General features: G+C 41.7%; 1 protein-coding gene across 1 annotated transcript in view; it reads left to right on the top strand.

The window, feature by feature from the left end:
- The window catches only part of DCC (DCC netrin 1 receptor), a 1159181-nt gene extending 1148574 nt beyond the window's left edge, over positions 1–10607 (top strand). The window contains exons 28-29 of the mRNA XM_066246236.1: positions 3435–3577; positions 10253–10607. Of these exons, the coding sequence (XP_066102333.1) occupies positions 3435–3577; positions 10253–10342 (233 nt within the window). The 3' untranslated portion in view covers positions 10343–10607. The remainder of the gene's footprint in view (positions 1–3434; positions 3578–10252) is intronic.
- Positions 10608–17280: the final 6673 nt, after the last annotated feature.

Genomic DNA, 17280 nt, shown 5'->3' with positions numbered 1-17280 from the left:
CCAAGAGCTGAATCACAGTGTCAGCTTCCCAACCCAGGATATTTTCATGAGAATCTTTGTTTTAAAACATCTGTTCCCTTCTATAAAAGGGCAATTTTGAGACCTAAGTTGTCTTACTGGCTGTTGATACATCTCTCCTGGGAATTTCCCTTGCAATCTTTTCTTTAACTCCCCATTCAAGGAAAGGAAAGAAACAAAAAATATTTAAGGGCCCATAGTACACTAGACAAACCTTGCTAATAATGAACTCTAAGGGACTGTTTAAATTCTTCTCCTGTACGGGAATATTATTGAAATTAATTCTACCTTAATCTCTCAATATCCAGGGACCTCAGTGTGCTCTTCAACAAAATAGAATGTCATTTGATGAACTTCAGGAGCCCAAGAGGTTCTAGCATTCTAAATTTCTTTGAATGTGTGAATTTTACTTAGGAAAAGGCAGTCACTTGAGGTTTAAACACATTGTGTGGTCTTTGAACCAAGACAATGTCTTTAATTCCTTTTGCAAAACCACTGTGTTGCAATATTGTTCAACACTCAGTGGGTTCTAAATGTATAAATGGTGCTGGGACACTGGAGACAGTCAATTATTATAATGACCTTCTCTTTAATGGGTTTGAGTTATGGTGCTCTTTAGGCATAACCCACATCTTATTGTAATAATACAAGCGTTTCAGACACAGTATATGCACTGTGGATCTATGCTAGTGTTTAGTATCCTGGGAAGAAAATATATCATCAGAATATATTTTCATAATGAGAACTATAATTTCTCTACATGCAGAGCTAAAAAAAAAAAAAAAGGCCCAAAAGCAGTGAAATAAATATTAGGAAATTATGTAGAATGATGTGATGAATTCTAAAAGAATCTTTATTCTTATGTTTCCTAGTATAAAACAGGCACAGCAGGCTTGTTTGAATTTCTTACATAATCAGCTATGCTCACATTGGTTACTTTTTCCTGTGTCACTCTCTTTGTAGATATCTTTATTAAATGAAATGATTTATAATATATGTTAGATACATATTGCATGTGTTTGGTTCAGGGTTAAAATATAAATTTATCAGAAATTATTTATTAAATAAATTTAAAATAAATAAAATAAGTCGATTTCATCATCCAGGAAACCTAAGTCCAAGTTGTAACAAAAAACTAGAAAAACAAAAGATATACACAGAAAGTGTTGTTAAAATGCAGCTGCTCCATTAAACATGAGGTCGGAAGAGATGGCTCCTGGAGCATGCTAGGAGGAGGGGATCACTTTCTCTGGCAATAAATTGAGCTCAGGTTTAAGCAGAACACTGTGAACATTCCAGAAGGGAATATAAAAGTAATTCAGAAAATGCAACTCCAAGTTCAATGGATAACATTCTCAAGCTTTACCAAGGCTCTGTGAACATTTCTCTTTAAACTCTGGGCTTACTCTTACTTAACTAACCTTCTACCATATTAACATAAATTACACATGTTAGAGCATCTGGAGGACTTTTATGGCATTGCCTCTGCCAGGGTTTTTAGTGCCAGCCTTTGTATTTGGGTTTACAACTAGGTTGGCTCCAGGAAAAGCAAGTTTATAGTCACAGGCTAAAGAGAAAAGGACAGAGAGGTTTAATATACAAATGGTTTGTTCATATCTAATGAAGACCAGCTGGCATTACATTCTCTGGAAGAATGGAGATTTGCCTATTGTTCAACCAGAGAAAATTGGTAGTAAAAACAGAGCATATATGCCAAACCCAAAATGACTTGTGACATAGTAGTCAGGATCAAATTTATGTGGCTATTTTGTTTTAGCCGAACAACCTCATTTATCAAATTAAATTAATACTGTTTGTATAGGACTTGGAGGGTACATAGATTACTCTCCATTGATATATCACTCCAACTACTGACTTGATCCTTGAATTTGAAGAAATGAGTGAAAGGATATAAATACGAAGTAATTACATGCTAGGTGATGATATGAGAAAAGGTGCTTTTGTTAGGATTTATCATTGATTTTGCCTAGCATAGAGAAAATTCTGAGCCTACTACATAGTTTGCATTCTTTCTTTCCCAATAATTAAATGCCTCCTATTTCTTCAATTGTAAAATAATTTAAGGCCCTGGCTGGTTGCTCAGTAGATAGAGCATCGGCCAGGCGTATGGACATCTCAGGTTCAACTTCTGGTCAGGGCACACAAGAGAAGCAACCATCTGCTTCTCCCCTCCCTCTACATCCTCTTCTCTCTCCCTTTTCCTCCCACAGCCGGTGGCTCAATTGGTTTGAGCATGGCCCTGGGCAGTGAGGATAGCTCTGTTGGAGCACATCAGCTTCAGGTGCTAAAAATATCTTAGTACTCAAGAATCAGCCCCAGATGGGGTTGCTGGGTGGATCCTGGATGGGGCATATGTAAGAGTCTACCTCGTTATCTCTCCTCTCAACTAAAATAATAATAATAATAATAATAATAATAATAATAAATTTGTGCTTTATTAAATAGAATTATGTTTTCCAAAGTATGATTAAAACAACTTACATTTTTTCCCTTCAAACATATGGTATGCTATTAGGGTCATTATACTTTGAATATCATCAATGATGATAGAAATGAGGCAAACTTTTTCTTTATGATTTAATCCAGTACCTTCTATGCTTAGGTCTTGGTTACAATGCTGGGAATGACAAAAGTCCTCAGGAACTTGAGGTATACTGGGTTTTGTAAAATTTTTATTTTAGGCTATAGGGACAGAATTATATTATTGCTATAAGCTAAGCAGGATTCAAAAGGCAAAATTTGACTTCAAAAGTAAAGGTAGCCATTATTTATAGCACACAGAAATGTCATCTAGAAGAAACTCAGCAATTCCTCATATGCTTTGCATGAATATTGGAATGTGTTTTATTGAAACTATAATGATCAGGATAGAATACCACCTTCCTTTTTTTTTCCAAAAGAGAATAGTAATGAGATTCTTTGAGGTTAGCCATGGAGGACTTGTTTCTGTTTTTTGTTTTTTTACTATAACATCTAATACTCATTTGTAGACCAGAGCAAGGATTTCTTTAAACTGCACAAATGTTCCATGGTATGAAACAGTTTAAGGCTTATATATGCCCAAAGCTGAGACTGGCACCAAATGAACTCACCTGGTACTTTCTATGGTATGATGCCCAGTCTGGAGCTCCCAGGCTGGGCATAGTGTGGTTTGAAATTCACTTGAAATTACGTATGACTGGTGAAGCTCCATCTGGAGACGCCTAATCGGACTCTGTCTTTCATTCAGTAGAAATAAAATGAGCCCATTCACTGTGTCAGAATTCATTTCTAAGCTGCAAAATGAACAATAACCTAAAATCAATGCCAACCTGCTGGATTTGGCTTCCACGCCTGAGGTGGACCCGCAGGCTGTTTTATCCATTGCTTTCATCACTCTGTGTTTTCTATTTCAGGGCCTACTCTTCCTAAGACTCATGTAAAAACAGCCTCTCTCGGGTTGGCTGGAAAGGCAAGATCTCCTTTGCTTCCTGTATCTGTGCCAACGGCCCCTGAAGTGTCTGAAGAGAGCCACAAACCAACAGAGGACCCAGCCAATGTAAGGGCGCCCCTGAAATTCCCACTGCATCACGTGGTGCAGTGACTAGTGCTGTGCAGTTGAGTCTGATCCAACCAGCACTCTATTAACTGCAGTCACTGCTCTTATTGCTTGTTTTCTTCTGGGTCACTGTACCTGAACATGAAGAGTGTAAACTCTAGGGGACAATTTTATGTAGGATTTAGTTAAATTCATTTTTAATGGAATTTATTGGGATGCAGGCTTAGGTGTGCAACTCGGTGAAACATCATCTGCACACTGCACAGTGTCCCCATTGCCCCAAGCAAAGTCTCTTTCATCCCCCTGTGCCCCCCCACCTTTGCTCCTCCAGCTCCCCCCCCCTTTTCCCTCTGGCTATCACCACACTGCCGTCTGTGTCTACATGTTATATACATGGTTTTCTTTGCTTAATCCCTTCACTTACTATCATTCAGTCCCCCAATCCTTCTCCCCTCTGACAGCTGTCAGTCTGTCCGTGTATTTCTGTCTGTTTCTATTTTATCAGTTTAATTTGTTCATTAGATTCCACGTATAAGTGAGATCAAATGGTGTTTGTCCTTCTCTGATCGGCTTACTTCATCAGAAAAAGAGGACATTCCTGGCTTGTTCTCGATCTCAGGGGAAATGCTTTTGGTTTTTACCCATTGTGTATGATATTGGTTGCGAGTTTGTCATATATGGCCTTTATTTTGAGGAATAGTCCCTCTATTTCCACATTGTTGAGAGTTTTTTATTATAAATGGTGCTGGATTTTATTAAGTGCTTTTCCTGTATCTGTTGATACAATCCTTCATTTTGTTTATGTGATATATCACATTTATTGATTTGTGAATGTTGTACCTACCGTGCAACCCTGAATAAATCCCACTCAATTGTGGTATATGATCTTTGTAATGTATTGCTGAATCTGGTTGACAAGTATTTTGTTGAGGATTTTTGCATCTGCATTCATCAGGGATATTGACCTATAGTTTTCTTTCTTTGTAGTATTTTTTCTGGTTTGGAGATTAGGGTCATGCTGGCCTTGTAAAAACAGGTTGGGAGACTTCCCTCCTCCTGAATTTTTTGGAATAGTTTGAGAAGAATACGTGTCAGTTCTTTGAATGGTAGTATTTCCCTGTGAAGCCATTTGGTCCAGGACTTTTGTTTGTTGGGACTTTTTAAAATTTCATTAGTTGTTGTAACTCGTCTATTCAAGCTGAGTCTTCCTGATTTACTTTTGGAACATTGTATTTTCTAGGAATTTATCTCTTTGGCCCAGGTTGTCCAACTTGTTGGCAGACAGTGGTTCGCAGTATTTTCTCACAGTCCTTTGTATTTTTGAGGTGTCAATTGTTACTTCTCCTCTTTCATTTCTGATTTTTATTTATTTGGGTCCTCTCTCCTTTTTCTTGATGAGTCTCATTAGCAGTTCCCTATCCCTTCTTTATCTCTTCCTCTGGCACCCCTATAATGCAGATATTGTTACATTTCATGGACTTCTCAGCTTCCTTCTCTTCTCTTTCTGATGCTCTGCTTGGGTTCTTATTGTTACCTTGTCCTCTAAATCTCTGATTTGAGCCTCAGTTTCATCTAACCTGCTGCTGATTCTTTCTAGTACATTTTTCATTTCAGATATTGTATTTGTCATTTCTGACTGGTTCTTTATTATGGATTCTATGTCCTTTTTAGTGTATTCTATCTTCTTAAGTTCTAAGATCATCCATTCTTCCCTGAAGCTCTTTGAGCAGCCTTATAAACCATTGTTTTCAACTCTGCATCTAATATCTTGGTTGTTTCCATTTCATTTATTTTTCTTATAATTTCTCTTATTTTTTCAATTGGGGCATTTCTTTGTGTCTCTATTTTTTCTGCCTCTCCATGTTTGTCTCTGTGTACTGGGTAGACCTGCTATGACTTTGAAGCTTGTTAGGAGGGTGTTTTGTGAGTCTCAGTGGCGCAGACTTCTAGACCACCAGAGCCAGGTGCTCCAGAAGTGATTCTTGTGTGGATTAATTGCTCTCTCCTGTTGTAGCAGTGTCTTGAATGCTGTTGGCCTGTTTGTGGGAGCATTAACCACCAGGCTGGCTGACCATGTGGACAGACCTCATTTACCATGTGAGTTGATGTTCAAGGGTTGCCCCCCAAGGCAGAGTTATTTCTGGAAGGGTCTAATGTCTGCCAGAGGCTCCCTTGGGCTGTGCTAATTTGGTCAAGCTCTGATGTGGTTTGAAGCCCACAGGTGTTGGCATTGGTTTGGGGCCCCTGTGGCCGGAGTTTCAGTGCAGGTCAATATCAGATGTTATGTGTAACTAGCCTTGGGCTACCCATCTGGAGCCACCACATTATTCACTGATCATTGTGTTTACTGGACCTGGCTATGTCTGGGAGGAGCCAGGCTGTGTTCCAGGAGCAGCTTCCTGGAACTATGAGCTGAGTGAGGGAAGATCAATAAAAGTCCAAGGCTCCTTGAAGTCAGCACCCACCTGTTAGATTCTCTGCTCTCCCACCCCCAAGGATGCCTTGACTTCCTCCAGTGTCTTATGAAGAAAGGCGATAGAGTGGACCCCTCTGACCCTTCCACAGGGTGCAAGCTTGGTAGGGCAGGGGAACCAGGTCAAGATGGCAGGGCTAGTAGGTTTATAATTTGGGGTCAGGTTAGAATGTAGCTCCTACACCAGAGCCATACCTCTCAGACTCTGCCAGATTCTTCCACTCTGGCTCCACCCAAAGGAGTGTGTAACAGATGCAGGCTGGGTGCAGCCAGCTGTCCCCTCTGCAGGAGAAAGCTCAGCACAATGGGGCCACTGCAGCTTGGACAAATAGAGGAAGAAAGCCATCTCTTGGGGTTGGCACCAATTGGGTTGTAGGAGGGGAATGAGCCACACTTCTCCCCTTAGCTCAGTGGCCAGTCCTATTTGAACCCTGGACTGGCACCACTAAGGGGGACACACTGTCGATGTCCCACCCCTGAGAGACCGAGGCAGCTCCCCACCAGTGCTTACACCAGTCCTCGTGTGGAGAGCGAGCTGCATGTCTCCCTCAGCAACTCAGTCACTGAAGGTCCAAGGTTAGAGCTGTGTTCCTGAGGTCAGCATGACCATGGGATGCAAACCAGGGTAGCTTTCTTTTGTAGCATAGGCCCCCGAAAGGGGAACAAACTGCCTGATCCTGCCCCAGCTCAGCTGTGCTGCCAGGGACCTTCAATTTAGGGTGGCACCTGCCTAACCCATGGGCAAAGGGAAAGATTGGCCTCATTCAAGGCCATGGAATTTCATGACCTTCTGAATATCTGCCTCCAGATTCTGCAGAAAAAGAATGCTGCTCAGGTCTCTGCTGGGTGCAGCCCATAGTCCTTTCTGCTCAGCAACCTTTTTGGACCTGCAAGCAATCCATAGTTTATAGCTGTCTCTGCTGGGCTTGAGTGTACACAGGAAGGACCAAGCTGTGCACCAAGGCTGGTTTTTACCATACCAGGTCCAGGAGCAAGTCAGCAAAAGTCCCAAGGCACCCTAAGACCCACCTCTGGCTGCCTGTAAGAGTCAGGTGAAAGTCAAGAGAGTCTGAAAGAGACTCTAGTAGAGTCAGGAGGATGGGGCTAGTGGATCCCCTGGGGGGTGGAGCAGTGCCGGTCAAGCTTCAGGGAAGGTGGTGGGTGTGGCCCATAAGAGTCACAGGGCTCAGTCTGTCCTGGATTTTTCCCCCACTTTGAAAATGCAGAACCTCTAGGAGTTAGGCAAGTGGGGCCTCTGAAGCTCAGAGGATGGGTCTGCCTAAAGCCCAGAGGGTGGTTCTGTTGAATCTTCCATAAGGAGGAGACACCAGTCAGGTTCACAGGAAAGTGGAGAGAATGGCCCCTGCTTCAAAGCCATACAACTCAGTCATTGAGACCCTCTGAGTCTGTCCGAATTTCTATATCCTGGCCCAGGTAGCTGACTGTTCAGCAGGACCAAATCTCTGCAGTGTGGGCTGAGGGGGAGTCCAGAGGGTGGGAAAATTGCTTTTCTCTACTAGGCTGTTATCACAAGCAATGGAGTGCACCACCCAACAAAGATGGAATCCAAAGTATGGGAGAATGACGAAGCACAGGAATCCTGGCAGCTGTCCTTTCCTTTAGTTGTCTCTTCAGAGTCACAAACCCCAGACACTCATGTGACTCTAGTTTGCTCTGCCCTCCCTCCACTGGAGCTCAGGATAAGTTACAGCGAATGAGATTTTGTGTGTTGGCCCGTTAAACAGGTACCCGTGTCTCTGTGGACTCCTGTCTCTTTCTGGCAGATAGAAACCCTTCTGCTTTTCACCACCAGATGTTTTGTGGGCACCTCCCTCTGGCTTTAGTGCTCTGAGCTGAGGATCCTAACTTGGGGATTAGGCCCCACACTTCTCTGGGGGAGCTCCCCACCACTGAAATATACCTCCAGAGCCCCACCCCTGTAGAGGTGGGGCCAGCTCTTTTTGTGTCTCCACCCTTCCTGCTGATCTCCAATGTGGCTTCTTCTGTGAATACTTGTTATAAGACTCCTCTTCATTTAGTCTTGAGTTGGTTTTTCAGGGTGATTGATCTTTAGTTTAGTTGTAACTTCAGTTTGGTCCCAGGGGGAGGTGAGTACAGCATCCACCTACTCTGCTGCCATCTTGGATCTAGGATTTAGTTGAATTTAAAAATTATTGGTACTTAGAAGCAATCATAGAAATATAAGCAGATAGCTAAAGAATGTGTGACTTCACATACATACCTATATAGTATATCTGTGTTTATATCTATTATTATATTTTTATGTATAATATATACAGCAGGTCCTCAAATAACATCATTTCGATCAGCATTATAATGTTGATGGGATGCTGTAAAAATTAAACCCTTGGTTATATCAATTTGCCTATAGTAAAATTGGATTATTTTTATGGTCATTTGATTGATTGGCAGTACCTATCAATGACATTAAGTGAGGACTTACTGTGTGTATTTCCTTTCCATGGGATGAAGTACCTTGGCATATCTGGAAATAAAATTATATTGTTATTCTTTAAAATAAAAAATAGTAACAAAAAGCTATACTCTTAGGAGTTTTTTTGAGTTATCATTGCATATCACTTAAAATCATAAATAGTGTAGAAATATAGGATTGAAAAGAAAAAAGAAAAAATAAAGGAATTTAAGAAGGAAATAGAGAAGCAACTGACATTTCAAAAAGAAAAAGGGAGTTTAATGAGAGAAAACGTGTAATAAGGGAAGAAGCTAAAAAGTGATCAAATTATAAAACTCAGAAAATTAAGATAAAATAATCTAAATTTGGAGAGAACACTTTTTTCCCCAAAAAATGTACCATGAAAGAGATTTAAAAAGATGTTGCCTAAAGGCAACATTTTAGAAAGCTCTGGATTGTCTCTGACTATAATTCAAGAGAAAACATTTAAAAGGCTAATGAACTAAAAATTCAGTACCTACAGGTAGCTAATAGTTTCTCTATTAAACAATGAGAGCTAGATAATTCAAGAAAAACAAGCCAGAGAAGTAAAAGAGCATTTGGGAAAGAAGTTATCAACTAATCACTTTAACCTCCCTCATCAAATGTAGAACAGTTTTTTGAGCCAAATTGACTACTTTTCAATCCCTATTAAGCTCTGAAGATTATAAAATAAATGGCCAACATGGTTAATACCATGCATTGCAGTTGTTTCTTTAGGGGCCAAAGTGGCATTGTGCTTACTCTCCACCAGAGGTCTCATGGGATCAAGGGTGTTCATGGGGCAGGATTCAATATGGACTCAGGCCATAGTACTAACACCTCCTGGCCTGTGTAGAGCTGGAAATCATGATTCAGGCCTCAGTTGGGCTCAATAACTTAATTATTATCCCTGAGGCTATGGACCAGGAGCTCTGTGATAGCTAATAGTCCAGTATTACTAATGATGTGGTTCTAGTGACTCACAGTGAGTGAGACTTAGAGAGCGTGTTCACTAAGATCCCTGCCGTTCAACCTCTTCGTTTTATCCACCAATAAAACTTGCCATATGGGCTCCTTTACAACTAGGCACAGAGCGGACTCTGGTTTGGGGTGAGAATTCTGTTGCCACACATAAACTGATATAATCATCAGAACTTTCATCGGTCAAGGCAAAGCCCATCAAGTCCCCACATAAAAGTGTGCCTAGGTTGTGTTACAAAGAAAAGAAATCTGGTGATGTGAAATCGGTTCAGATCCTCATGAGTGGCCTCTGGAAAGGAAAAGGAACCCACATATTGAACGTGAACTGTGCACTGGACACTGATGGGCACTAAACATGCCGCGGGATGCTCAGAATGGCCTATGAAACAGAAGCCATTACCATCATTTCATAGCAGAGAACTAAACATCAGAGAGGTTCCTTAGCTTGTCTAGGACCATGCAGCTTGTGATTGTTAGAACTTGACTTGAAACAAGGTTTTGTTTTTTGGGTTTTTTTTACCCTAAAGCCTTTTCCTCATTGCAGGCACGAAGCTGGTGAAACAGGGTGCAATCACTCACAGCCACTGTTTACCACCTTTACCAGTATCTCCATGCAAATGACTAAATTTTGAGCTCAGCCCCCAGCTGTGGGCCACTGGGTCACACTTGAGAATAGAGTGAACCAGCAAGATGTGGCCCCTATCTTCATAAAAGGAACACATCGCCGTCTACCTGTACTAACTCTTCGCTCTCATTCTTTCCCTAGGTGTACGAACAGGATGATTTGAGTGAACAAATGGCAAGTTTGGAAGGGCTAATGAAGCAACTAAATGCCATCACAGGCTCAGCCTTTTAACATGTGTTGCCAAATAGATGAGGTGAATTTTCCAGGAACTTCGTGGCATACCAATTATCCATAAACAGCACATCTGTGTCTAAGAACTCTTATCAGTGCACAGGCCATCAGAACCATTCAGTTCCGGAAGATCCTGAAGCAGTTCAGAAGGAATTATCATCCCTTCTTTCATAAGCATCAGGAACTCAAACATGACGACAGTGGGGTCCCTGAGCAAACGCGAAGATTCTCGCCTTCACTGTACTGTCAAAGCTGACTCTGCTAGAGTAGTCCTGGGTCCTACCACTGCGGTGATCTCCTGTCATAACTAACGCTTGTGTTTCCCTCCACGCGGCCTGCCGTTTCCTTGTGTGTAGGTCTGATGTTACAAAATGCAAGTGCATTATTTAAGCCTGTGCCATGCCGTGGCCAGTCAGTGCGAGTTGACTCTTTTGGTTTCAACTTACAAAGACAAGGCACCCATGGGAATTTTCTCACCATAGCACCAAAGGATTGGATGTTTTCCTGACAGCACAAAAAAGTAAATAAGGAAACAAACAAAAGGCAGCAAAAATGCTTGTGTTTTGTAACTCAGTCATTTGTCTTGACCAAGTGGTGGATGTTAGCAAGTGGCTGTAAAACTTACCCATCTTAGCAAGTATTTGTAAATCCACTCTGGGTTAACGTTTATGTCCGGAGAACAGGGACATAAAAATCCGCACCTGATGGCATCCTGCCAGCAGCAGTCCATTTCTTGAAAGATGATACAATATGCAGATACATGGTAATCATGTGCTTAAGCTCGTAATAGGACATTCTCAATTGGGTGGCTTTTGTGCCATTCCACACTGTGATGACATTTCAAAGCTTCACCAAGGCCATCGCCCTCAGGGCTCTGGCGAGAAGAGTTCCCCCTCTGCCCCACCCCTCCCCAAGTTCTCAATGGCAGCCGGCCTTGGGGTGGCCAGCTCCACATATCATATGGCCCCCTGACCAACATCCCTGTCACCCTCTGTGGAAATGGCAGGCTCCCTGAAAACAGGCCCTGAGGAAAGGAAGGAAAAATAAAAGGCAGTTTCAAACATTTCTTGGATGATGTCACTTCCACCAGCAGGGTCCTCACTGGCTTAGGGTAAATAGGCCTGTTGTCAAGGAAACCTCCTACCCAGCTTCCCAGAGTCAGAGGAGGGGCAGAGGGCAGGAAGCCACTGGACACCTCTGACCCATCGTAACTCTCGTGGCTGCTTTTCAAAGCTACATCTTCATCATGAGCTAGAATTTTAAGCTTTTATTGCCATGTTTAGCTACCATTTGGAACTAGGTGAAATTAAGAACATTTTGAGTGCACCCTTTCAGTTTCTGAGTTTTGGGCTGCATTTGGAGTTAATCCCCATTTATGCAGCAGAATCGCCAAAAGAGCTAGTTTGCATATTTATCAGTTAGGCAACTTGAAAACCCAATAGGAGAGTTTCAGCTGACTTATTCCTTTCAGCGCTGCCTTTGATTTCAAGCTTGAGTAGGTCATAATTTTCAAAGAGCATGGGAGGGACAGGATCTTCACAACCTAGCAGCTCCTTTTACTAGGTGGGTACTTATATATGAATCCCTGAATGAAATATTTTGAGCAAAATGGCACTGTAACAGAAGTAATAATTCAGATTATTTTTTTACAGTTTTGTGTCGGGAAGGAAATCTGATGTCAGAGAGAAGAGAGGGCTTGTTCAAATTGCTCATTTAGAAAGTCTGGTCCATTTATGAAATTGTTCCTTCAAAGAGAGTGCTTGTTCAGTTTGCTAAGATTTTCTTGAAGTCCTTCTGAAGAGCTATGTAACATTATTCTGTGGGGCAGATCACCCTTGTTTAACATCTGGGTGCTTAGATAGACAACCCTCCACTGACCTAAAACAAGGCATTTCATAACATAATATTGAATCTTGTGGAAAGAATTCATTACTTCAGAAAAGAAAATGTTTGTTAGGCTGGTCTTGCCTTCTTGGGGTCCTCAGATGGCTTCCCCTTTCTACTCACAAACAAGGAACATCTTCTCAAGGAGCTTGATATCCAAAGAAGATCCTCTGAATGCTTAGTTGGAAACAGGCTGCAAATCCCAGGCTTCAGGGATTAAGACACATCTTCGATTGGTAGACTGTGTCTGGACAATGCAGACAATGAGCATTTTCACAAAGTTCTAGACTCTTCTAATCAAAGTCAGTGACTTTAGGAAACATCGTGTTTTTATAATGCGTGGATATACACATTGTTTTCAGTGGGAGCTATATTTCTGATGCATGCTTTTGAAACTTTCTTCATGAAACAAATACAATGGTTCATTTTAGTCGTCATGGGCCATGCTAATAAGTCTTAGCTCCAAGCAGGGAATGCGTAGAAGTATCTATTTAAATTCTCTCAAGAGATTCTTATGTGACTTACCCTATGGTTTCAATTTGTTTCACATATGTGTACAACTGCCTGACCAAGTTTACAGGTAACTTCCAAACTTCCCAATCTGCTCTCTTGACAAGAAGAAAGCTGTGACTACCGCAAGATCACCACGCTTTTGCTCCTACTCTAAGTCTAGCTCATGACATACAGTGCTCTTGAAGCCCAGAAGTCTCTGTGACTCCCATGGAGCGGTGCTTGACAGCCATCAGCAATGCTGTCACTGGGACTCATTTCTCCCTGGAACAGAAGAAAATCACACTTGGCACGGCACATTCAGGCCTCCCCTGCCCCACACTAAACGGTCAAGCACGACCGCCTCTTGAACATTTTCTGGTATTTTCCTTTTGTGTTTCTTACTGATAAAAAAAGCTATTACCTTTCCTCTAGAAATGTCTGCAATTGTTAAACTTATAAGAATGCAGATAGCTCAAAATGCATAAAGTATATTTGGATGATGCTGTAGCTGAAAAGTTAAATATTTCTCAGTGATTCATGTTCAGTAAGAAACCAGTCATAGCTACCTCGATGTAGAACAGAATCGTAAGTTTCTAGAATATGTGCATATTATAAAATACACACTCAACTGAATGATCTGGAAAGGAAAAAAAGAAGCATATCAAACCTTGGCACTCACTTTTCTAATAAGGAGTCTCTAAGTACAGTTCTTTCTAGAAGCTTTTATAGTCCGTGCTTGAAGACAGTTGCTCATTTTTATCCACCCTTTTGATTCATCTGTTGACTTTGTTTAAAGAAACATCTTCAGGTCCTCTCCAATTGTCTCACACATGGCAAATTCCAACCAAAACATAAAATAAAATAATACATAAAATAAATTAAAATAATAAAATAAGCATCTATAAAGAGATCACTTACCATTTTAGATAAAATTGTTTCCCAGACTCATATTTTTTACAATTTTTAAAATGTCGATTCCTGGCCCTTGAGAGAAAGAGAGAAAAGAACAGTTTCTTAGTTTTAGGTGTGTTTTTAGAAAAAAAAATCATCTGAACTTTAAAACATACGTAGAACAAGACTGCTTTTCTTCCTTCAACCAGTGTACTTTATGCAACCGCAGACTGCCCTGAAGGCCAGAGGCTCATATCCGAGCATGTTCATAACCACACACAGCGGGTACAGAGCCCAGAACATTCTGGAACTGCAAAAGCTGATCACACACACAAATCTGCTCGCTCTTTTTAAAATTCTTTTCAAAGCAACACTTTACTCACAATTTGTATTTCTCTAATAACTTCCAGATATCACTTTAATGATGCACAGAAAAGCTTTCCACTGGATTCTAATGTTTTTAATTAAATTGGATACTTTGGAAAATCACAGATAGCTGTTTTGTAAAACCGTCCATTCCATGGAAAATCATGTGATCCCATGCTTTCGTGAAACTTGCTATCCAAATACCTGTTTCCAAAAGGTACTGATTCTGTAAAGAAATGCCTATTTCCTGGTCAGTGAGGTTCTATAGGAGACCAAACAGCACGCCCACATCAGCAAGTGAATAAATACCACTTTTGTGCTCTCCACTGCTGCTGTTGGATAAGGCACACTTGGCAGACTTCTGCTTGCACTCTCAGAAGGATTTCTTCTGCTCTCAGTAGAGAGCCTTTGTCCATTGTCACCCTATGGTTTCTGGTTGGTTGGAGAGCAACAGCAAAACTCTACAGGATGTCATCCTAAACACAGACACATGGCCAAGGGATCTCACTGTGTGCTGAAGGTATTTTCAGATGCCAGAAAGGAATGTTGAGGAGGAAGAGAAATGCTGTTTTTTATTATTGTAGGGGAAACGTGACAATTCTGACCTTTGTGAATTGTCAGCTTGTTTGGGGTCTGGGTGGGTGGGTACAGGGTGTACTTTTTATAAGTAATATTTAATTTATTATTTAGAGTGGCTTCTTTTTGGATAATTTATGATAAAGAATAAGAAAAAAGGGAGATCTGGTTGGGAATCTAGACACGGCTGTTAAAGCTGCAGTGTTCCTTGTCTTAGAAGGACCAGTTTGGGAATGAGCTGTCCACCACTGAGTCTGAGGATGCGCCCAGCAAAGCCTCCACTGAAACTCCATCATCTCCGCCTTCTCCCTTTCCAGGGTCATTCAATCACGACAACACCAAACCTAAAATACTCTGACAGCATGTCACAGATCAGTGCTACTCATCCTCTCAAAGGGCTTTGCAATTCAAGCAAATTGTTAGTGTGCTAGTGGTAGGTTTATTGGTAGAAATGGGTATACTACAGCTTTAACTAGCCTTAGTGGAAAAAGAAAATTTTTGTTGCTACAAAACACCTTAAAAAAAAAAGGTATTTTGAGCCTACAAAGAGTTTCTTTAAATTGTCAGACTCTAGCGTTGTTAACCAAATTAGACTAGTGATCGCAATATTTAAGTGTAAATCTTGTTCTATGAGAAAGGAAACTTGCTTACAGTTTAAAACAATGACTGTTTCTACACGATCTTGTATACTACTACTCGAGGAAAAGGGGGTTTTGTAATCACTGTAGAACAGTCTCATATTCATTTTTTATAGAAATGTTATTCCAATGGTGCATTTTTTTGTTTAATAAAGTTTTGATACAAAGTTATTTTTTCATGGTTTTTTTTTAAATATATATTGTATATTAAATGGTTGACACAAAATCACCTGACCCTTACTTCTGCCTGTCTGTTCTTATACTCAGGATACATACTGCCTTTTTGACCTCTGTGGCAGAAGCTCTCATCGGGCCCTTAGACTCTTGTTATGCAGGGGTTCAATATGCTTTTAACACCAACAGCCAGTAGCTATGTCTTTTTATTGGTGGGTTGCCTCAGGCTTCCAGAACTTGCTCTACCCCCATGCACAAGAGAGCTGGAAATTCCTGATCACACCTTCCCCTTTGAGGCAGGATGGTAAGAAGCTAGGATAATTTCTTGGCAAGTAGGATGGGGAAACTGAGACAGATAGCTGGACAAACTGGACGAGCAATTTACAGCCATTTACAGAATGCCCTCTCCTATAGATACACCTGGGCCTCACTTGTATTTCAGTTCCAGGTCCAAAAAAGCAGCAAAACTGCATAGACGATGCCAGGACCAACTGCAGTGACTAATGCTGACCAATCAAATTAGTGGAGGACACAACGCTAGAAGGGCACACCTGGAAAAGCTGATCAACATTCTATTGAGATCTCTCCTAAGACCTGCCTTAAACTCCCAGCCTTTAAAAACACTCAGCACAGAGGACCCAGCCAGCTCTTCTTGCCAGGAGCTCACCTTCCCCTTCCCCATCTTCTAACCCCACAGGTATGCACTGCTAAACCAGTGGTTTTCAATGGTGGTCCATGGACCAGTGCCGGTCCACAAAAGAATTAACCATCCTGATGTTGTATGGATGGCTAATTCACAGACTGGCACAAAATCTCTGCTGGACCTCCACCACTCCGTGGACCGGTCACTGAAAACCACTGCCCTAAACCCTAAGGGTCCCCATGAGACTTGTAGCCAAGGAAGGAATGGGCCGCGGCAGCTGGTCCCAGGCAACTCCCTGAAGCTGTCTCCAGGGCCCCTATTCTCTGACTTCCCTGTGAGCCACAGCTGCCTGGACTAGGCGCTCCTGTTGCTTATCCTATTCTAGGGCCTTCCTTGTTTCTCTGTCCTCCACTTTAATAAATGTATTCTCTCCCTACCCAGATGATTTAGTGGATAAAGCCGCATCCCGGTGCACCAAGGTCATGGGTTTGATCCCCGGTCAGGGCACGTGCAAGTGATCAATGATTATACAACTAAACAGAACAACTAAGTGGAACAATGAGTTGATAGTTCTCTCTCTCTCTCCCTTTCTCTCTCTCCTCCTCTCTCTCACAAATCAATGAAAACATTTTTTAGTATTTTTAATAATAATAAGTGAAATGTACTCTCAAAATCACCTGGATTCAAGAAAAATCCCACATACCACAGTCTGGCCTTAGGCAGACCGGCCCACGGTCAGGTCCCCTTTCTGGAAACACTTTTGCCCCCATGAAGACAATTCTGAGACGACCAGGTGATGGCACAGTGGATAGAGCATCAGACTGGGATGCAGAGGACCCAGGTTCAAGACCCCGAGCTTGCCAGCTTGAGCGCAGGCTCATCTGGTTTGAGCAAGGCTCACTAGCTTGAACCCAAGGTCACTGGTTTGAGCAAGGGGTCACTCGACCAGCTGGAGCCCCCTGGTCAAGGCACATATGAGAAAGCAATCAATGAACAACTAAGGTGCCGCAAAAAAGAATTGACGTTTCTCATCTCTCTCCCTTCCTGTCTGTCCCTCTCTCTGTCTCTCTCTGTTTCTGTCACACACACACAAAAAAGACAATTCTGAGGTGTAATCCAATTTACCTTTAGAGTTCCCCTGCAGGACCGAGCCAAAGCGACTCTCCATGGAACGATATTGCTCCTCAATACTTTACCCTCGTTTGGCTTGCCTCCTTTCTCTTTCCCTCATCCCATTTCCCTAATGCATTCTCCAGGGAGTATTTCATATCAAA

The sequence above is a fragment of the Saccopteryx bilineata genome, chromosome 11 (assembly GCF_036850765.1).
Source record: "Saccopteryx bilineata isolate mSacBil1 chromosome 11, mSacBil1_pri_phased_curated, whole genome shotgun sequence".
In the NCBI taxonomy this organism is placed as follows: Eukaryota; Metazoa; Chordata; class Mammalia; order Chiroptera; family Emballonuridae; genus Saccopteryx; species Saccopteryx bilineata.
This window is presented reverse-complemented; position numbering and strand designations above follow the sequence as displayed.